General features: G+C 38.2%; 1 protein-coding gene across 1 annotated transcript in view; it reads left to right on the top strand.

Annotated features, from left to right (window-relative positions):
• The window catches only part of NELL2 (neural EGFL like 2), a 341,519-nt gene that overhangs the window by 168,718 nt on the left and 151,755 nt on the right, over positions 1 to 21,046 (top strand). Inside the window, exon 14 of the mRNA XM_049625335.1 lies at positions 15,750 to 15,875. Within this exon, the coding sequence (XP_049481292.1) occupies positions 15,750 to 15,875 (126 nt within the window). The remainder of the gene's footprint in view (positions 1 to 15,749; positions 15,876 to 21,046) is intronic.

The following is a 21,046-nucleotide window of genomic DNA, read 5'->3' as shown; positions in this document are numbered from 1 at the left end:
TCCCCCCCCCCCCCCCCCCCCCCCCCGTCTCTGTCCTCTCTCCACCTACAAAGGCGGCTCCCTGCCTGCCGCCAGCTTCTCTCTCCCCACGTTCACCTCCGTGCCATGTACCTGCTGAATTCTGTGGTTCAGTGGTTCTTTGGTGCAGATTGTTGTGTTAATCCTCCAGTCAGTTATTTAGGTGTGTAAGATGGGTTAGTGTTGGTCTGACTTTATTTTATGGACACAAGACACACAAAACCTTCCCTGCTGTTCCGCCATCTTGGCTCCCTGCTCTGTGCTTTGTTAATAGAAGTCTTGTCTTACTCTCTTTGGCAGTTAAGACCATAGTACTCAATGTGCTGGTCCAAGGAGCACTATAGACCATCACCTGGGAGTTCCTTAGGAATACAGAATGTCATACTTTATCTCAGCCCTACTGAATCAGAATCTGCATGTTTACAAGATCTCAGGTGACTCCTATGCATATGAAAATTTTGAGAGTACTGGTTTAAGGCAGAGAACTTATTTAATTGATGATCTTAATTATTTTGTAGCTATCCAGTGTTTTTTAGCCATATGTTCAACTAGAGAGGAATTTTAGTGTTCAGAGTTTCAGGTTATTTTCATTGGTGCACAATTTGGTTTCCTTAACATGGTTTCTTACAGTGTGGTTCAAGCTGCATCAAAATCACCTGAGGAGGTTGTTAGAAATACAGATTACTGGATGCAACCTCATTTCTGCTTAATTGGGTCAAGGCTAGGTCTCAATAATCTGCATTTTTTTAAGCTTACCAAGTGATTATTACATTCATTAAAGTCTGAAAAGGCCTATTCTAGATTAATGCTGTATTGATATCCTTCCAGGCTGGGTTTTTAAGAATTGTTACTATTTTTGAATTTTTGGCTAATATGCTCCTGCCTAGAGATGAACTATTGAGCCTGTGTGGTCATATATTTCTGAGTATCACGTGGTTTCACCAGGGTCTTCAGTCCTGGCACTGCTGGTGGTTTGGACCATAACTCTGTGTCACGGAGGCTTTCCTGCACACTGTAGGAAGCTTAGCAGCATCCCAGACCTCTACCTGCTAGATGTTTGTGGCTGTGTTGTCATAACCAAAAATGTTTTCAGATTTTGCCAAATTTCCCCTGGAGGACAAAAAAATTGCTCCCAGTTGAGAACCATTGGTTGAAATTCAGTAAATACTAGGAAGATAGCTGTATGTGAGCATGATACCTACGCCTAGTTTCTGTTAGTCTTATTTGATCCTCTTGAGGGCTTTTGGTTTTATGCCAAGGGTGAAGAGGAGTTTATGTACAAGCATGTAAGGGCTTCCTGGCACTTTGAGCTGGTTTTAACAGTCAATGGCAGGAGACACAAAATGTGATGATGGGGAAGAGGATCAACTCTTATATTTAGGACCTAAGCAAAATATGCTGGGGGTGCCTGGGTGGCTCAGATAAGTGTGGGACTCTTTCAGCTCAGATCATGATCTCACAGTTGGTGAAGCTGAGCTCCTCATCTGACTCTGTGTTGACATCACGGAAATTGCTTGGGATTCCCATTCTCTCCACACACACCCCCGCCCTTCCCCCACTCGCTCTCTGTCTCTCTCAAAGTAAATAAGTAAACTTAAAAAAAAAAAAAAAGATTATGGTAGGACTCAGGTCCCAAGGAATAAAACAAAAATAGGTATAAGAAATTGTTGAGTAGCTCTGAACATGCTGTGAAGCCTGAAAAAGATGTTATGTGATGTTTCAAAAGTTTTGCAGCTTTGGGGATGGGAGCTTCTTGTAAAGGGACAAAAGTAGGGACACAGGGATATGCAATGGCTTCAGCAGAGACTCAGAGAACATGGGAAAGCCCCAGAGGATGCCCAGGGGCAGGGAAGTAGGCAGTGATAGTATGTGTTGATTTATTCCTGATCCCATAGAAACACTCAAGGTACACCCAGAAGTAACTGGTGAGACATTGAGGGGGGACACTTGGATTCATCAGCAGCCAAGGAAATTTGTATTCATAGCCTGTAACATTATTGAATTTCTGGTATGAGTTTGAGTTTTGTTTGGCCCCCTACTCTCACCATATTGCTTACCTTTGCATTTCTTTGTAGTATGCAAGAAACATTTACCACCTACTAGTGTTAAAAAGTATTCATAATTTTGCCACGCCTTTACTAGTCAATTGTGTCAATGCTGAAAAGTAAATCAGAACAAATACTTATTTTGTATACCCACCTTTTGTGAAAGAGTCAGTCTGGTACCTAGATGGATACTCTACAGATTTATATGTGCAGCTGCCTCTAATTATTTATAAAAAATATATATGTCAGAAGAAATTTTGAGACGTAATAGACAAATTAATGTAAAATGTTTATGTGGATGAAAAGAAAATCTTTCCATTATTGAAAAGTGGGGAGCAGTTCTAATGTTACGGAAAAAATATTGCACAAGAAGATTTGGGTTTAATTCTTACCTCTGCTATTTATTAACTGTGAGCACTTATGGAAATCACTTAACATCTTTGAGACTCAGTTTCCTCATCTATTAAATGGGAATATTTGTATTATGAGGTTGGGAGAGCAGAAGTAAAATAAGATTAAATAAGATTAAGTATGTGGAAAAGTGCCTTCCAGAAAAATAAGTCCTTGGTAAAAGTTTGTGATTAAATATGTATTTATTGCCATAGATGCTTCAGTCAAGTAATGAAACATGAATTTATTTATATGTTACACTAAGTTGTTACATGGATAACTAAGGTGTTACAATATAAGTTTATTGAACACTTGAGGCAACAGTACTCTTAATGTCCATATGATGATACTGTCTTATATTTTAAGCCAATTATAATGAGATCTTTACTTCAATATCTAAGTTGCCATGGATTATCTCCCAAACCAAATCACTTTATGCCAAATTCCTTTCTGGTCTGAATAACATTCTAACCAGTTCTTAGATAGAGTATGTATAATTCATCCTCATTTTGCAAATTATAAGATAAAACTTTAAATGTAACAATGGGAATTTATGTTATTTTTCTGTAGATGAGTAGCAGGTTAAAATACTTAACAATTACATTGCATTTATTGTTTATTAATATTAGGAAAAATGTCTACTTAGAATTAAGAAATTCATTTAGATCATTTGCAGGTATCTTATGTGAAGCAGCAGTTTATTACCCTTTTTTATTACATAAATGAAAATAATTTTTTAGAAAAGACTCTTCCCCCTGGAAAAGAATCCATTTGAAATGATATGTGGGACATCACATGATTGCAAATTTTTAAAAATTTAATTGATGGAGATTTTTCAACTTCATTAACTTTAAGGTCAAGTATAACTTAGAGATTAAATGATAATTACCAGCTTTATCTTGCCTTCCATGAAATCTGGGTCATGTGTTCTAGTTATATTTGTTAAAAATGCTTGAAGTCCATTAACAAATGCCACTATTAGCATTCCCTTTGCAGTTGTCTTCCTTTATTCGTGTGTTCATTTGCTTCCAAGAAGAACCAACTGCAGTGTAAAATAAGATTATCACATTGCACCAAGAACATCTGAAAAAAGACTTAGAGATAGGAGATGGAAGTTTCAGCATGGTTAATGGCAGGAAAGAGTATAGCTAGAAATATGTAAGGATTGGACAAATAAAACAAATCTAACTTTGATTCAATGGTCCTGAGATTATGTTTGGGATCTGTCGTGAAAACGTGTGATGTCGCAAAGAAAATTGAAGTGATGCGGTCAAAGGAACAGATGTTGGAGTAAATGTTAGTTTCATTTTCAACATTATGAATACAAATAGGAATAAGTTTTTAGGAGATACATTCATTGTGCATTGCAGGGAGCATTAGGCATGAATTAAATGAATGTGACAGAGAAATGAGAGATGTGAATTACGTGATGTAGAGGGACATGACTTGTTTGGTCAAATGACTGTTCCAGAGCAAGAAGAGCTTCATGTGTTTGAACATTATGGTTCTAAATTACATTTCTTATTCATTGGTATCATATAAAAATAGACCCCTGAGATTTTTTTTTAAGGTTTATTTATTTAATTTGATAGAGCATCTTCATGCGTGAGCAAGCAGGGGAGGGACAGAGAGAGAGAGGAAGAGACAGAGAATCCCAAGCAGGTTTCATCCATGATGCCAGCGCAGAGCCCAATGTGGGGCTCGATCTTATGAATGAGATCATGACTTTAGCTGAAATGAAGAGTTGGACCCTTAACTGACTGAACCACCAAGGCTCCCCAATCCCTGAGATTTTAATAATACATAAGAGTATTTTCATTTTTACTTTTTATTCCATCTTAACTTTCCTCCAAATAATTGTTCTTTGATAAGAAGAATGTGCTCCCAAACAGATTTTTACAAGTTGTTCATATCCTTATATAAGAATGCGATGGTGAAAAAGTGGGACTGAAATTGCAGAATGTATATGTTTGTGGATACTGAGTTGTTATGAGGTCATACTTCCTAATCAACATTAAACATTGATTAAGATTGTCAAATTTAACAATACAGTTTAGTCAGTGATTTATGTATAAACAAGCAATTGGAACTTGGAGTGGTTCCATAACTTTCATGAAAGCACTGATGTAATGTTTAGATTAAAAACTCTGAATGGGCATCAATTTGGATATTGTAATGACTGAAACCCTTGTTTTGGCAAAATAAATATATATTTGTTAAATTAGTTTTTAATATTTAAAAATACTAATCTGCCTTTTTGGAAAGAACACTGTTCAACTTGATGAATTTTCGAATCCAATATGACAAGGCAATCTTTCAAACTGTCTGTTCCTTAATTTCAAGCAAGTTGGATTCAGCCAAAACAGCTACTAACTGGCCATGAATAAGCACAGACAAAAACTGCAGAAGTAGAGACAGATGGAATCCCCATGGCCAAAGAGGTTAGGGACATGCTGGGGAGGAATTGGGACTTCATCTGGGCCTTGAAGAGTGAATCCAATTTAGATTGGCAGAGCAGTAAGCAAACAGAAAGAGCAAAACATGTTTTGAAGTTTTTTCTGCAACAGGAGGTTTGCAGCCAGGAGCGTTAGATCACACTGCTGAGACAGGGACCAGATTGTGGAGGGACAAGGGATTATATGGAGTGATTCTATTCAAGATTTGCAAACCACTAAGTTATAGCAGACATTCAGGAACCTTCCCAACTTTAAACAGGTTCCTTGGTTATGAAAAGGGAGCAACTCTATAAGTGCCCCCTACGTCACAGGGTTATGAGAATTAACACAGGGTACAGAACCAAAGTGTTATAAAAATGTCAAGTGGTAGGGGCACCTTGGTGGCTCAGTGGTTGAGCGTCCAACTTTGGTTCAGGTCATGATCTCACAGAGTTGATGAGTTTGAGCCCTGCATTGTGCTCTCTGCTGTCAGCACAGAGCCCACTTCAGATACTCTGCACCCCCCTCCCTTTGCCTCTCCCCCACTTGTTCTCTCTCTCTCTCTCCCTCTTTCTCTTGCTCACTCGCTCTCTCTCAAAATAAATAAATAAACTTTAAAAAATATCCAAAGGTAGATTGCATGTGGATAGCTATCAACCCTGCTGAGTTGCTATACTCTGCTTGAGTAATTTTACTTTGCATCCCAGCCAGCTCAGTTTCCACTTGTTTCCTGCAATGATTGTTGTAAACCTTCATCATTCCATGCAAAGTTTTGATTCTACCCATTCTCTTATTCTCAGCAGGTAACTTCTTTACCAACAAAACAGAAAAGAGACTAACTTCCTTATCCTTCTGCTCCCATAACATAAACCCACATGCTTCATGCCCACTTTTTCCTCCTTCTGCCTAGTCTCAGTGGAATGCATACCCTTTCTCCTAGGAGTGATGGGTCCATCTGAGTACTGAATCTCATCTCTTTCTGGCTTCAGAGGCATCTTATTCCGTCCATTATCCCCTCAAACTCTGTTTTCAACTTATTTATTTCTATTTGCTTCTCCAGATCAGCATTTAAATATGCTCACGTTTCTTTCTTAACCACACATTCCCTTCTAGCTTTTGTTTTTTGACCTATTTCCCCTTTTTATCCCAATTTCTGAAAGGTGTGATTGATTTTCATTGTCTCCATTTCTTCATGTCAGATGCTCTCCTTCACCTACTTCAGTCTAGATTTTTTATCCCATCTCCCTTCCAAACTACTTACACCAAGGTTACTGATAACTTCTGTAATGTTAAATCAGACGTCTTTCAGCCAGCATTTTGCTTGACCTCTAGGCAACAATTAATTCTATTGCTCCCTCCCTCCTTCAGATACTTCTTTACCTTGTCTTCATGATACTACATTGTATTGATCAGGGATCAGAGTTGCAAACAGCACAACCCACTCTGGAAGTTTAAGCAGAAAAGGAATATATTGAAGAATGTTAGAAGGCTCCCAATATATGTGGGAGGACAGGTTTAGATGATGTTCAGCCAAGACAATGCATGTCAGACCTGAGTACATATCCCACTACCTCTGCCTCTTGATGTCAACACCACTACTCACACTGAATTGCGTAGTGTTCACCGATGACATCCGGGACCAGACTCCAGAACCTATGCCACTGCTACCATCCTAAGTGCCAAATGCCTTCTCCACCCTGCTTGTCAGATGTCACAGCCTTGCTTAGCCATGAGTTCTCTTCTGAACTGAGGTTTTGCATTAGTGCCCCTGGTGAGCAGTCCTAGGTTACAAGTCTATACCCTAGCTGCCAAATACGCTGGAATTTGACTTGTGACTTCCATCTTGGGGAGATGGGGATTTCCTCAAGTATAGAAGGTGTGTTCAAGGGTGATTGCTGACCACTATTTCAACATTGGTCTGCTTCTTCTAGTTTGCCACCACCTCTCTGAGCAAGCTTTTTCAGTCTCCTTTCTTTACTTGCCTCTTAAATATTGAAGTTCCCCAGCCCTCCATCTTAGCTTTTTTCTCCTCATTCTGTACCCTCTCCCTGGGTGATGTTGTCTAATATTATGGCTTTAATTACTTTCTCTGTGCTTGAGGCTCCCAAATCTTGACTTCTATTCTTGTCTTCTCTCCTGATATATATGGAGAGTATATGGAAGTACTCAGTACTTCTCTCCATTGATAGATAGATATAGAGATAGATATATGTATATATAAAGTCTTTTCTCTCCTGATATATATATGTATATATATATATGTAAATGTGTGTGTGTGTGTATGTATATATAATCTCCATATCTCCACACTTATTTTGTATGCAGCTAGAACATACCGTCCCAGACACAGGAAGCCAAACTCCAAGTGAGTGTCTTCCTAGCTTCCAGTTTGCTCATCTTGAATCCATCCTCTCTTCTACCTTGCAGTTAAAAAATGTTGCTTAGCAACTTGTGTCATTTCATTCATTCACACCCTTTAGAGGAGCATACACACACACAAACACACACACACACACACACACACACACACACACACGTGCACGTGCCTACATGGCAGACAGTGTCTCTGGAAGGTTGCACAAGAAATTGGTAAAAGTGGATATCTCTGACATTGCGAGTGGGAAGTTGAGTGGCTATGGGTTGGACTTAACTTTAATTTTGCCCTCTGTTGTATCTTTGAAAGTTTATACTCTGTGTACATATGATGTATTAAAAAATTGATTTTAAAGCTTCAATAGATTCCCATCCATCACAGGATAAGGTCAAATTATTTTGTGAGTTTTGCAAGATATACACACAAAATAGCTCCTGTTTAGTTCATTAGCCACATTTAATGTTTTGCTATTCTTTGAATATATCAAAATCTCTCACTTTTCACAATTTGTGCATCGTTCTTTTATTTGAAATGTTCTCCTCTTTCCCATCTCATTAGCTAACTCTACTTTTCCTTTAGTCCTCTGCTTAGATGTCACACCCTCCTTCTGAAAGCTTTGCCTTGCCTGTAAGATTTGGAGCCCTCACATTTTGTTCCAGATGGCACTATCCTTATCAAATTCCCATAGCATTTTTAAAAATTACTATTTGTCTCTCAGAAGGACCAGAGCTCTACAAAGACAGATACTATCTGTCTTCTTCAAGGCTATGCCATTGGTGTCCAAGTTAATACCTTGGGGCATAGTAGGAATTCAATAAATATTACTTACATGGATAAACTACTCATGCTTTTGTTTCCTCAAACCCTTAAATGATCTCACCTTTCCCCACAGGTATAATTTTATGATCCACTCTCAACCCTGTCTCAAATTTTCTAACTGCATATCTCCAAGTATATCTATTTTAAATCAGGAATCCTAACACTAAGAATAATGTATTCTATTAAAAGTAGCAAGAACAATGATACAATGCCAGAGTTTTTATCCTTCTTGAGGAATGTACCGTACAATTTACAATGAATGAATTAAAAAGATGAATGAAGAAAATATAGCATTATTATTTTGAGATATCAAAATATCATATGTTTCAGTAGCATATGATAGATATAGTTTTTAATACATAAAAATTAATATTTGGTAAACAAACTTGTTAATGCCACTGACTTTAAAATAGGATTGCTTGCAATTCCTTTTAATGTTAGCCTATTTGTAAATGACATTTTAATTTATTCTTTACTGATTTTTCACCGAGCAGCCTACTTATACTTGCAAATTTTTTATTTTCAAAAATACTCTTATCTTCCCAAATGTTGCTCTCAAATCTCTTTCCAGAATTACATTTCTCAGAACTTAGCCTTTTTCCTGGTTTATGAATTAAGTCATTGATCTCTTTGCCAACTTTGCCAAGCCAGTTTTTCACAGCTGGTGGGCTAAGACTTAGCAATAACCCATACCAATGTGTATTTGTCTTTAATGTGTGGAGTCCTTGCTGTTGAGCTGCATGACTTCAAGATTTTATTGGCTGAGCAATAAAGCATTAGTGTTCATTAACATGCTAATATAATCCTTTTATAGGGAAAAATTGAGATAGCATGCTGTATCCCTAGAAATATACCATGCTTTTAAAAAATGTTATCAATGACACATAAAGCATAAGATGGGGAGGGTAGGTAGCCAGGTTGTGTGGCAAAAGCACACAGGAGAGGAGACATCATACCTGAGTGTCCACTGCCCCCAAGGATAGTCTGGAGACCACTCTATAGGCCAAAGGAACAGTAATGTGGGACCTAGGAAACAGTTTTCTCATTATGATTGCCACTCACTAACTATGTAAACTTGTGCTAGAAGGATCTTCCAAACACCCAGATCTGATTCAGTTAAGTCTCTCCTAAAACCTTTCCCATGTCATATAGGACGGAGTTCAGATTTAAAAAAAAAAAAATTTTTTTAATGTTTATTCATTTTTGAGAGAGAGAGAGAGAGAGAGAGAGAGCGAGAGAGAGAGAGCAGGGGAGGGGCAGAGAGAGAGGGAGACACAGAATCGGAAGCAGACTCCAGGCTCTGAACTGTCAGCACAGGGCCCAGTGCAGGGCTCGAACCCATGAACCATGCGATCATGACCTGAGCTGAAGTCTGACACTTAACCGACTGAGCCACCCAGGCATCCCTAGAGTTCAGGTTTTTTAATGTGGGTCATGGAAGTTTCACGATCTGATTCCTGCCACCTTCTTACTTTGTCTTTGGCATTTCTGTTTCTCCATTTTGTTAATTGTAAATGACCGTGGTTAGGTTAGATGATTTCTATAGTTCCTTTCAGGTCTAACAATCGGTGATTCTGAATAGTTACAAAGTCAACCTCAGCTTTCAGATAGGATGAAAGGGAATTTATAAATTTATAAATTACTGTTTCTAAAGCAGATCAACTTGAATTATCCTGGGGCAAGAGAGGTTGTTCAAGTATAAGAAACAGGGTTTACTTATGCTTTTTAAGTTTGTTGGCATATGACTGTGTCTCCTACAAAATCCTGGAGAATCAGATTCTTCACTGCAACCATACAAATCATGTTCTCTTTGTTAGAATTGTAAAGTGTGAGGGCTGGTAATGACTTGGAAACCTCTAGCCTTTATATATATATAGATGATGAAATTTAGGTCCAGAGAGATGAAATGCCTGTCAGGTTTATAACAGAGCCAAAGACTAGAATCCAGTTGTCTTTATTCCCCCTGCAGTGCTCTTCTACCATGCAAGACTATATTTTACCACAGTGGCTTCTGTTCACTGTTCATACAAAAAGCTCACGTCCAGCTAAATGCCTGGACAGCATACTGGGAAGACAAAGGATCCACTCTGCCAAGTTGAGCTCCAGGTCAGATCAGTGTGAATTAGGACACTTATCCTTTTTCCTACGAGATGAAAAGCCATGAAAGGATTCATTGATTCATCTAGCACATTTTAATTAATTAATTAATTAATTAATTTTTTAATGTTTATTCATTGTTGAGAGAGACAGAGACAGAGCTTGAGCAGGGGAGGGGCAGAGAGAGAGGGAGACACAGAATCTGAAGCAGGCTCCAGGCTCTGAGCTGTCAGCACAGAGCCCGACGTGGGGCTCGAACCCACAGACCGTGAGATCATGACCTGAGCCAAAGTCGGACGCCCAACCAACTGAGCCACCCAGGCGCCCCATCTAGCACATTTTTAGTAAGGGCCAGCCATTGTTCTAGAACAAGGTCTCTACCCTCCTGAATCTTATATTCCAATAGAAATAGACAACAGACATACCGACAAATCACTTACTAGGATACTTTCAGACCCTGATAAGTAATGGAGAAACTGGGGCTTGGAAGGTTACTTTAATTTAGTCAACTGCTCCTTACCTTGATTGTACCACTCTTCTCAGTTCCACATTACCAACTCCTGTGAGATTTTTTTTCTTTTTTTTTTTAACGTTTATTTTATTTTTGAGAGAGACAGAGAGAATCTGAAGCAGGTTCTGTGATGACAGCAGAGAGCCCAGTGCAGGGCTCGAATTCACAAACCATGAGATCATGACCTGAGCGAAGTCAGAGGCTTAACCAACTCAAGCCACCCAGGCTCCCCAATGAGATATATTTTTCTATGTCACTTTCCTACTCCCCTCCTTCCAAATGCTTTCATATTTCCATAGCACAGCAAGGAAGATACCTTTCCCGTATTTGTTGAACATTTAAGTGCATTCCCATTCTGTCTCCTATCCCATAGCTGTATTTCTGTTTTATTTCCTGCATAAACTTCAACCGAATGGAATACTCATTGTTCCTAAATGTTTCATGCCTTTGCTACCTCTGCTGCTGGCACTAGACTTGAATCTCTACAATATGCCTGCTCATCTTAGAGCATCTCTATTTGACAGGAAACTGTTCAGTGGCAGCCTTCTTCAACTTTGTATATGTCTGTCACTTTAAGCCTACTTCAAAAATCTACCTCACGCCCTGCCACACCAACCAGCACACTGTCCTTGGTTGCCCAGTCTCTTAGTCACCAACTTTCCTCTGAATACCAGTCCTGGTAGTGAGTGTATTCTTTCTTGCCTTCCCTTTTCTTTTCTCTTTTTTCTTTCCTGGCACTTGATATATAGGACCTCATGCTGTTATTCATGCTGTATCCAGGCATCTTAATTTCATTATCAGCTCCTCAAGCTGGGGGAGGGAAGAGTCATACAATTACTTATATCACCAAATGTAAATTCCCAAATGTGTTCTGCATTAGTACGTGCTCAGAATAAAAAAGCACTGTGTTAAAAAAGTTGGTTGCTCCCTATTTAATGCCCATTGTATATGTTTCTGCTATATAGTATGCATCACTTCATAACATTATTGTTTAAGTGTTGCTTCTCCAGCTAGAATTTGTCTTTGTTGCTTAATGCAATAAGTAGACATGGGGCATGTACATTATATACTTGTTGAATTAATGAACGAAAATTTTAAAAACATGACTAGGTATTCAGAGCCTGTAATTTACTCATGTACATGGGTAATTTTAGGGGGGGGAGATGGAAGAAGAATAGTGTTATAATGGTCCTGAGATTTACTTGACCATGCAGTACTCTGTGTTTTGAGGAACCATGAACCTCTCTTAGACATACTGCTCTCTAAAGTACAGGCTTAAAACATGGAAGGCACCTAACTGGATGATGATGATGGTGGTGGTGGTGATACTACTTAGAAGGACTATAAGTCCTTTAAAGGCAGCACCTTAGCTTAACTCTCTTTGTGCTGAATTTTGTGCTAAAAGTCACATGGACCATACAAAGGGCACACAGTGTTGCAATTATATTTTTTGGTATTTTACTTTGTTTCCCCCCCTCACAATACTGCTCCTGACACTTCATATCTCTGGGCCATGAATTCAGTATTTCTTTGTGATCCAAACCATTCAAGTTCCTAAAAGGCTTCGTGTTAAATAGGTTCCTCAATAGGTTTTGCTTTATGACCCCATGTTGCGTTTTCTCTGATCACATGGTATCTTCACAGGAAACATCTACAAAGAATGCGACCGGCCAATGTCTCCCAACAGTCTGTGGTTTGTAGACCCACCAACAAACAAGTGGTAGAGACAGTATTTACGCTGTCACAAAATACCCTATTTATCTTATAAACCAAATTATCCAGTAGCTTTGGCTGTCAATAGGGTCCATTAACAGAAATCACCCTGTCTCTTTTCTGTGTCTTCTCTAATAGGACTTTAATACTCTCAAAGTTCTCATTCCTTGAGTATTCTTGGGAGGGGTTTGGGGTGCTTTGTGTACTTCTGAGTTTGATTTGCCAGGTTTGTTGGCCACTCCTACTGAGGTGGGCTTCCTCCTCTAGCATACTGTTTGGAGAGAAGGACAGTGTCTTCAGTAATTAATGCTTGCTCCAGCTGGGACTCCGTTCTGCACTAGGCACTGTAGCTACATCCTTGACTCTACCAAGAAATGAGGTCTTTCGCTAGAAACTAGGCTTGTCTTGAGGAAATGATACAGTGTACTCAATAATTCTCCCCTTTGATAACCAAGATCTCGTCACTGAGTTGCGTTCATTATTCTTGGCTCTTTCCTTCCCAAAGATAAATTCTTTACACCGCTGTGCACATGAACTTCGTTGTGGCCATTCCTCCCATTTGCAAGCTTAAACCCAGGGGACTTCTGCAGTGGCTTTCAGTAACTTCCACTTCAGTTCAGCACTCTCTCAGAGGAGCAGGGTTAAAGACCATTGATCCAGCTGAGCTCATTAGTAATCCCATATGATTCCTATTATTATCTTAAGAACCTGGAAGCAAATGAGTTTTCATCATATTCCCCCAGGGTGCCTGTAGTTTGATTTTTAGGCTGTAATTGAATGTGATACTTGCCTTGCAGACTACTGCAAACATTTAGAAGTAGCATGATATCATGAGAAGAGTATTATACTAGAAGTCAGATAATCTGAGATATATTCTTTAAAAAAAAAAGTTTATTGGGGCGCCTGGGTGGCGCAGTCGGTTGGGCGTCCGACTTCAGCCAGGTCACGATCTCGCGGTCCGTGAGTTCGAGCCCCGCGTCGGGCTCTGGGCTGATGGCTCAGAGCCTGGAGCCTGTTTCCGATTCTGTGTCTCCCTCTCTCTCTGCCCCTCCCCCGTTCATGCTCTGTCTCTCTCTGTCCCAAAAATAAATAAAAAAACAAAAACAAAAACAAAACAAAAAAAAAAAAAGCTTTTAAAAAAAAAAAAAGTTTATTTATTTATTTATTTTGAGAGAGAGAGAATATCTCAAGCAAGGCCCATGCTGTCAGCACAAAGCTCAATTTGGGGTTCTTTCCCACAAACCACGAGATAAGGACCTGAGCCAAAATCAAGAGTTGGAGACTTAACCAACTGAGCCATTCAGGCACCACTGAGATCTATTCTTAGATCTTCCTTACGCTAGCCTTGAAGCATTTATTCATTCATTCTGCAGCATTTATTGACCCTGTAATATCCTAAACACCCTATAAGCTATTGTGAGTTCAAAAATGAATTACATACTTAGTGATTCTTAACCCTGCTTATACATTAGACCAGGGATCATCAGATTATGGCCTGCAGGCCAAATCTGATGCAACTTCTGTTTTTGTAAATAATTTTTTTTTGAAATATCACCAGGCTCACTTATTTACATTGCCTGTGGTTGCTTTCATGCTAGAAAAACAGACTTAAATTTACAACAGAGATCCTGTAAGTCCCAAAGCCTAGAATGTTTACTATCTAGATCTTTACTGAAAAATTTTGCTGATCCCTGCATTAGACTCATCATGGGGAAGATTTAAAAAAGAAATCATTGCCTGTGTTCCACCACAGATAGTTAAATAAGATTTGGAGTGGGGGTTTGGGAGTTGGCCCAAGAACCGATGTTTTTAAAAAAGTATCCCAGATGAATATAATGTGCAGCTAGAGTTAAGAGACACAACTAGATGATCTCTACCCTGGAGGAGTATATAAGACTTACTGGCGAGAAGAAGCTTATAAAACTTAATAAAGTCACAATGGATGAATCTGCAATGGAAACACCAAGTTCCAAGAGAGCACTGCATAGGGAGAATTTTACTTTATTAGGGAAGTTTTCACAGAGAGACGTTTAAACAGATTCTTGAAGAATAATCCACTGGTGGCCAAGATCCACTAAGGGTGGTGATAGGCAAAGAAGGAATAGAGAGAACAGCATGTATAGAGGGAGGTAGATGAGAGAGAGCATGGTCCATTTGAGGAATGATCAGAAGTTCTTTGTGGCCAGAACACTGAGAGGGAAGAAGGGAGTGGGTCATAATCTATAAAACTGAAAAAGTAAGGGCCAGAACTGAAAGAGCTTTTTATGCTAAGAAGTTTGTAATTTATTGTGTTAACTTTCATTTAGTAGTTTAGTGGAAAAATTGAGTCTTTCTAGGCTTCCATTTTCCCATCTGTAGAATAAGCAGTTAGCTTAGATGATTGCCAAGATCCCTTTACCTCTAAAATATAACCTTCTGAGATTTCATCAGTTACGTCTTTTGATACTCTCAGGACTGGGTTATATGGATACCATGACTTACAGAGTAGTCAGTCACCAGACTATCTCCTATAATTGATCCATTTCTCTTAATAGTAGAAATGAGAGCATTGCTACTTTGGGGATGCCTGAAACAATGCATTAAGGCCCTTCATAAAGAGTATTTCATAATGACAAGATATTTGTGAAATAGTTTATGTTCCATGCAGAGAGGTGCTATAAAATGGGGACAGTCTTATTGTAAAATTCACATTCTTCCCAGTGCCTGTTATGACTTACCATGTCTTTACACTCAAAACTTGGTGTGTGAATTTCTATGGAAGTTCTTCAATATGATATCTTACTACTATTTTACAGTTTTTCATTTATATCAGATCTCTACATTGTAATTTCATCTCTATTCAGACACTGAGATAGCTATATCTCTACTTCTATCTCTAATAAACTATATGGTATTGGTTTCTTGTCTTTAAGTTATTCAAGTTCTGGTGTATGTAAATATTTTATTTACCTCTTACGGCCTCTCCAAATACACAGAATAGCCAGTAAATCAAAAAATAATATATGGTATACTCAACGTTTGAAGATTCCGAGACTCCAAGGTAGCAAACTTGTACTTTCTGATTCATTTTATCAGAGGTAGATGATTGCGCTGAAATTTTCTAACTATATTTAGAATGTTGCAAGTTGAAATATATAGACATGTTTGAAATTCCAGCAAGACCTATTGGAAAAAAATGTTTACAGTTTCTGTCATTTGAACATCAAGCATTCTTATTAAAGGAGATGTTCTGAATACTTTTAAAAAATGCTTTTCAATTGGAAACTATTGCCTTCTCCAAGAAAATTATAGAGAAACTCTAGAATATTGGCCACTGTTGACCTCTTTGCCCTACTTCTTCTTCACAGACATTGATGAGTGTGCTGAAGGGCGCCATTACTGCCGTGAGAATACAATGTGTGTTAACACCCCAGGTTCTTTCATGTGCATCTGCAAAACTGGATACATCAGAATTGATGATTATTCGTGTACAGGTAAACAGTAGCTATTTGTGAAATAAAATCTTCCTATTCCTTAAGTTTACTTTTAAAGGTTCCTTTTAACTCTAATTTTTTGGAAAAGGATGCCATAAATACTCCCTTACAACAAAACAAGTCATAAGGAAAAGCATATCTCCTTGATTTGGTAGTTAATTTTGAACCTGTTCTAAGGAAAGGAATACCTGCTTGCCCTGGGTAAGTTTTATACTCCCTGTTAGGAGAGTAAAGAAACACTAGAGAACCAAATTAACATTATGCTAATTTTAAATGTAAACAGTTTTATGCTCAAAACTTATGTGAATCCAATGGCAAATCCGAGAAACAACCCTTAAAAATTTCCTTTATATGGCAGTAGATTTTTGCATAGAGGAAGGATAACATAAATAATGCGATGTTTTCAGAAATAGATTCTTGCAGTGCTAGAAAATGGGAATATTAAAGAGAATCGAGCTCCTTCATGTCTCTGGGAAATGCAGCTGAGCACATCAAAGAAGTTTTGCTTTTGTTTGTTTTATGAACTATCACTCCCGTCAGTACCATCCAGAGTCCTGTTCATGGATATCTTGAGTGTAGTCATGTCTAAAGTTGGTCCTGGGACAAAACAGCCTATTCACTTCATATTCTAGGAGTTCCTACCTGTAGAATATGAAAGAAAATAGTGCTAGAAGAGTAGCTTGAAGACTGTGGGGTTTGAGGAATTGTGGGTGTGAAACAGATATTTCTTTGGATTTCTTTTTTTTTAAATAGAAGAATCTTAAATAAATTTTAGAAAAAATGCGTGGAATCATAATGTTGCAGAGTACTTAAAATATTAATCTTGTAACTTTTTATTGTACCTGTAACTTTCTACTCCATCTCCAACCTTATCGTTTTTGTCTAATGGATGTACAAATAATACTTCAAGGTTTCCAGGGAAAGAGACCGCATAACACACTAGTAAAACTATGAATCTATAATAAAAGTGTCATCTTATGCCTCTGTGTTATTGTACACTCTTCTAAGTTTTCATTATAGTGACCATAGTGTGTACTATTTGATATCTTGTTTATCAAGATAGAGGTCTTTCCACTAAATTCAAATATAATATTTATGTAAAAACAAAATATTGCATGTAAAGAACAATGAGAAGTGGCCTCCCAGTCTATAGAGAATAACCAAAGATATTTTGAAGGTAGAATTCATATAGAGTTGCTGATTGATTTGCAAATTCTCGCTTTTTTGTCAGCTTATTCTAAATATTTCCACATTGTGGGACTAATTCTGCACATTTTCATTAGACAAAATTTAATCACACTGAGTGGCAGAGTTTCTTGAAGTACTACGGAGATCTTTGTCAACATAAAAAATATAAATAACAAATCTCAATAAATATATGGAGAATAAAATACACAGTTTGCTGTATTGTTGGTAATATCAGTAAGTCTGAGTTCCAATGTAATTGTTAACAACAACAACAAAAGTCTTAGTGAAACTACTGCATCTCAGAGTATTTCAAGATGTGCTCATTAAAAAAAAAATGGAGAGCTAGCAGTTTTCAAGGAGTCTGCTGATTCCGTGGCATGAAAGACTTAAAAGCTTTGTACGTTTTTATACTTCCTAGTGATTCTTTTTGTTTTTCTTACATTCTTAAAAAGTGTTCAAGACTGTAAGTAAGAATACATGACACATAATTTGGCCTCCTGTTGAATGAGGAGTGTTTCTTCAGGGCAGAGTATTTTCAAGAGCTTCGTTTCCATTCCAAGCCTGTCTGTTGGCTGGAAATCCAAGGAATCGTTGAGCTGTCTTGCCTTACAGAGAATCTCTTGCTCTGGCTTTACCTCTCCTAGTGTATTTTCCTTCCAAATAAAATCCCGCAAATTACTATTTGTTTTTGACTACTTAGGGAGAATTTTCCATTAAGATTCCAAAGTATCTAACGATATAAATAAAGTATCCCATTGTAGGAATGCCAATGAAGGCCAAGATCATTTTAAGAAAAGCTGTTCAGGCCATGATTTTTGTGCCTAAAGAACCAGAGCCAAGAATTTCAAGATCTGGCAGGTGATGGAATGTATTTCCTTAATGATTCATTAGCATTTCCAGCTAGCACCAGTATTTCTATGCTTCCACTTAAAGAAAGATTTCTTGCCCTTAAATTTTCTATGTGTTATGGGCAGGCCTACAAATTTGAGAATTTACATCCATACATAAAAGTTGGATTTCCTAGGGATCATGAGTGGATTTTATTTTATAGTCCAAAGTCAGGCGATCTTTGGCAAAACTTTTTATATTAGACCATGCAGGGTCAGCACATAGTCAGGGTTCCTGTAAAGGAAATGAATGTTTAAATTCTCCCTCTTTGAATCTGTCCCTCCACACTTTAACTTTAGCAGCTATACAAAAGGCTCGAGGAAATGACTCCTCTGCTGGAGGTTTGCCTTGCAACTGAAAGTATCTAGGCTGTACCTTTTCAAGAGCTCCTGTAAGACCAGAGTATGACTTTGTTCTGTTGAAGATTGGGATTTATTTTCCATGAATTTAGATACAGACATCCACATACTTGCAGTATAAATGCAAGCCTTCCAGAATAAATGTCAAGACACCATCACAAAGCCATTCTCTGACATTTGTGACTGAGCTCCTGGAGTTCTGAATTTGTTTTGCTTCTGTATGCTTGCCCCTCCTCCCTGTTGCAGAACTCCCCCCCACCCCGCCCTCGCCATAAGATAACTGACATTCTCATCACTGAACCCAGCAGACTCTCAGAGTTGCTTCCCCATCTGAAAATTAATCATTCTAATTTAAAGAAGAATCCAAGAGCGATACATGTTACTTTATAGCCAGGAGCTTTGATCAATAAAAGAAGCCTTTTTTGCTTTTATAACCCTGTCACTCTCACATGGAAATTATGTATGCTACAGAGGAATTACCTTACATAGTTGGTAGAATTACATAGTTTATTTTTTTCTTTCAGTTTCAGATAATTTGAGTTATATCTTTCCCATAATCATAAAATTTGGGAGAGGGGGGCACCTGGATGGCTCAGTCAGCTGAGTATCCAACTTTGACTTGGGTCATAATCTCACAGTTTGTGAGTTTGAGTCCCACATCAGGCTCACTGCTGTCAGCAGGTAGCCCGCTTTGGATCCTCTGTCCTCCTCTCTCTCTGCCCCTCCCCCACTCATTCTCTCTCTCTCTCTCTCTCTCTCTCTCTCTCAAAAATAAATAAAACATTAAAAAATACATAAAATAAAATTAAATTTGGGAGACGGAAAATTCTTAAAGGTAATCTAGTCCAATCTCTTAATTTTCACATGTGGGAAAACTGAAGCTCAAAGAGATTAATTGCCTTACCCATGGTCATACAGTTAGTGAGAGGCAAAAGGGGGGCCAGAAGATAAGCCTCCTTATTAGTTCTCATATTATTCACCATTTGTTAAATTTGCAGCCATATAAAAAATAAATAACGGGAAAGATTCATATTTTATGTAGAAATACATTATTAGTTTATTTTTTATTTTTTATTAAAATTTTTTTTAATGTTTATTTATTTTTGAGAGAGAGAGAGAGAGATGGACAGACAGCATGAACAGAGAAGGGGCAGAGAGAGAGGGGACACAGAATCTGAAGCAGTCTCCAGGTACTGGGCTGTCAACACAGAGCCCGATGTGAGGCTCAAACTCATGAACTGTGAGATCATGACTTGAGCCAAAGTCCGATGCTTAACTAACTGAGCCACCCAGGCGCCCCTACATTATTTAGTTTATAATATTCAGTATTTAAACTGCCTTTCTTATAGATTGTTTCAGTTCATTAGCTTTGATTCCAAGAGGAAATTGTCCCCTACACATCTTATAATAATAATTCTGAACCAGAAGTCAGTAGAAGAAATATAAATCAGCATTTTCTGGGCCTCTGACTCTATTATACAGTTGTGCTAATCATTCAGTTGCAGAAATGCTGTAGCAGTTTAAGCTCTTCTAAAGTCTTTAATATATTTGTCCTTCCAGAGAGGGTGCTATTTACTTATTTTTCTGATTAATGCTTCCTAATCTCTTTCCTTCTCACATCTTTTCCTATTCTCATAGAGGAAAGAATGGGAATACCTACAAGGAAAGAAGGAAAATGAAAAAGAAGGAAAGAAAGAGGGAAGGAGGGGAGGGAGAAGGAAGGGAGGGAGGGATGGAGAGAAAAGACAAAGGGAAGGGGAGACAAGGGAAGGAAAAGGGTTTGATTCACCTGAGCCAAGATGTTAGAAGCCCACTTGCCAGTATCTCTGATTGCAAAAATAACTTAATTTTTATGTATAACAAAGTTTCTTCGTTACTGATGTGGACTAATGGCTTTCTTGGTTCATTCTTATAAGCATTAGTTGAATTGGGCAAATCTTTTTGAGTTTTACTGGACATCCCTTCCTGGAACTGGTCTTGTGTAATGGGCAAAGAGTAAAATATCGCTGGAAACAAAGATGGGATCCAAGAACTGTCAAATTATCAAAGGACAAACATTCTGAGAAGGCATTCATTTCACAGCTTCCTGCTGCATCTCTCTGCTCTGATAATTGTAATTAAAAAATGGAATTCTGATTCTTTTTTTGTGTTGAGGAGCTTGTAATCCTCCCACTGTTATGGAATGCTTTAGAGTGGGAACAGGAAATTGGGAAAGGTAGAAGCTAATGAAAAGTTTTGCCATCTTAGAGAGAAAATGATCCTTTAGGGCAGTGGATATCCAATGAGGGCAGTTTTGCCCTCCTACCTGCCAGAGGTCGTTTAACAATGTCTGGAGACATTTTGGTTATCACAGCTGTGGGGAAGGGGGTTGCTACTAGTGTCTAGTGGATAGAGGTCAGGGATACTGCTAAACATACTATAATATTATTATTAGGCTAGCTATCCTCTTGAGGAAATGTCTTATTTTCCTAGAATCCTTTCAGCTGGGAGCTTTTCTCTGGTTATTTTCCAACTGGGTCATTAATCTTTATCTACTACAAGACAGCTCCCCATAACAAAGAATTATATGACCCAAATAGTGACAAGGGTGAGAAATCCTGCTTTAGGGTCACCCAATCGAAATTGTAAAATGTACACTTAAAAAAACTTTTATTTTAGGGACACCTGGGTGGCTCAGTTGGTTAAGTGTCCGGCTTTGGCTTAGGTCATGATATCACCGTTCATGAGTTCGAGCCC

The sequence above is a fragment of the Panthera uncia genome, chromosome B4 (genome assembly GCF_023721935.1).
Source record: "Panthera uncia isolate 11264 chromosome B4, Puncia_PCG_1.0, whole genome shotgun sequence".
Lineage (NCBI taxonomy): Eukaryota > Metazoa > Chordata > Mammalia > Carnivora > Felidae > Panthera > Panthera uncia.
Note: the sequence above shows the minus strand (reverse complement) of the source record. Positions and strands in the feature narration are given on the sequence as shown.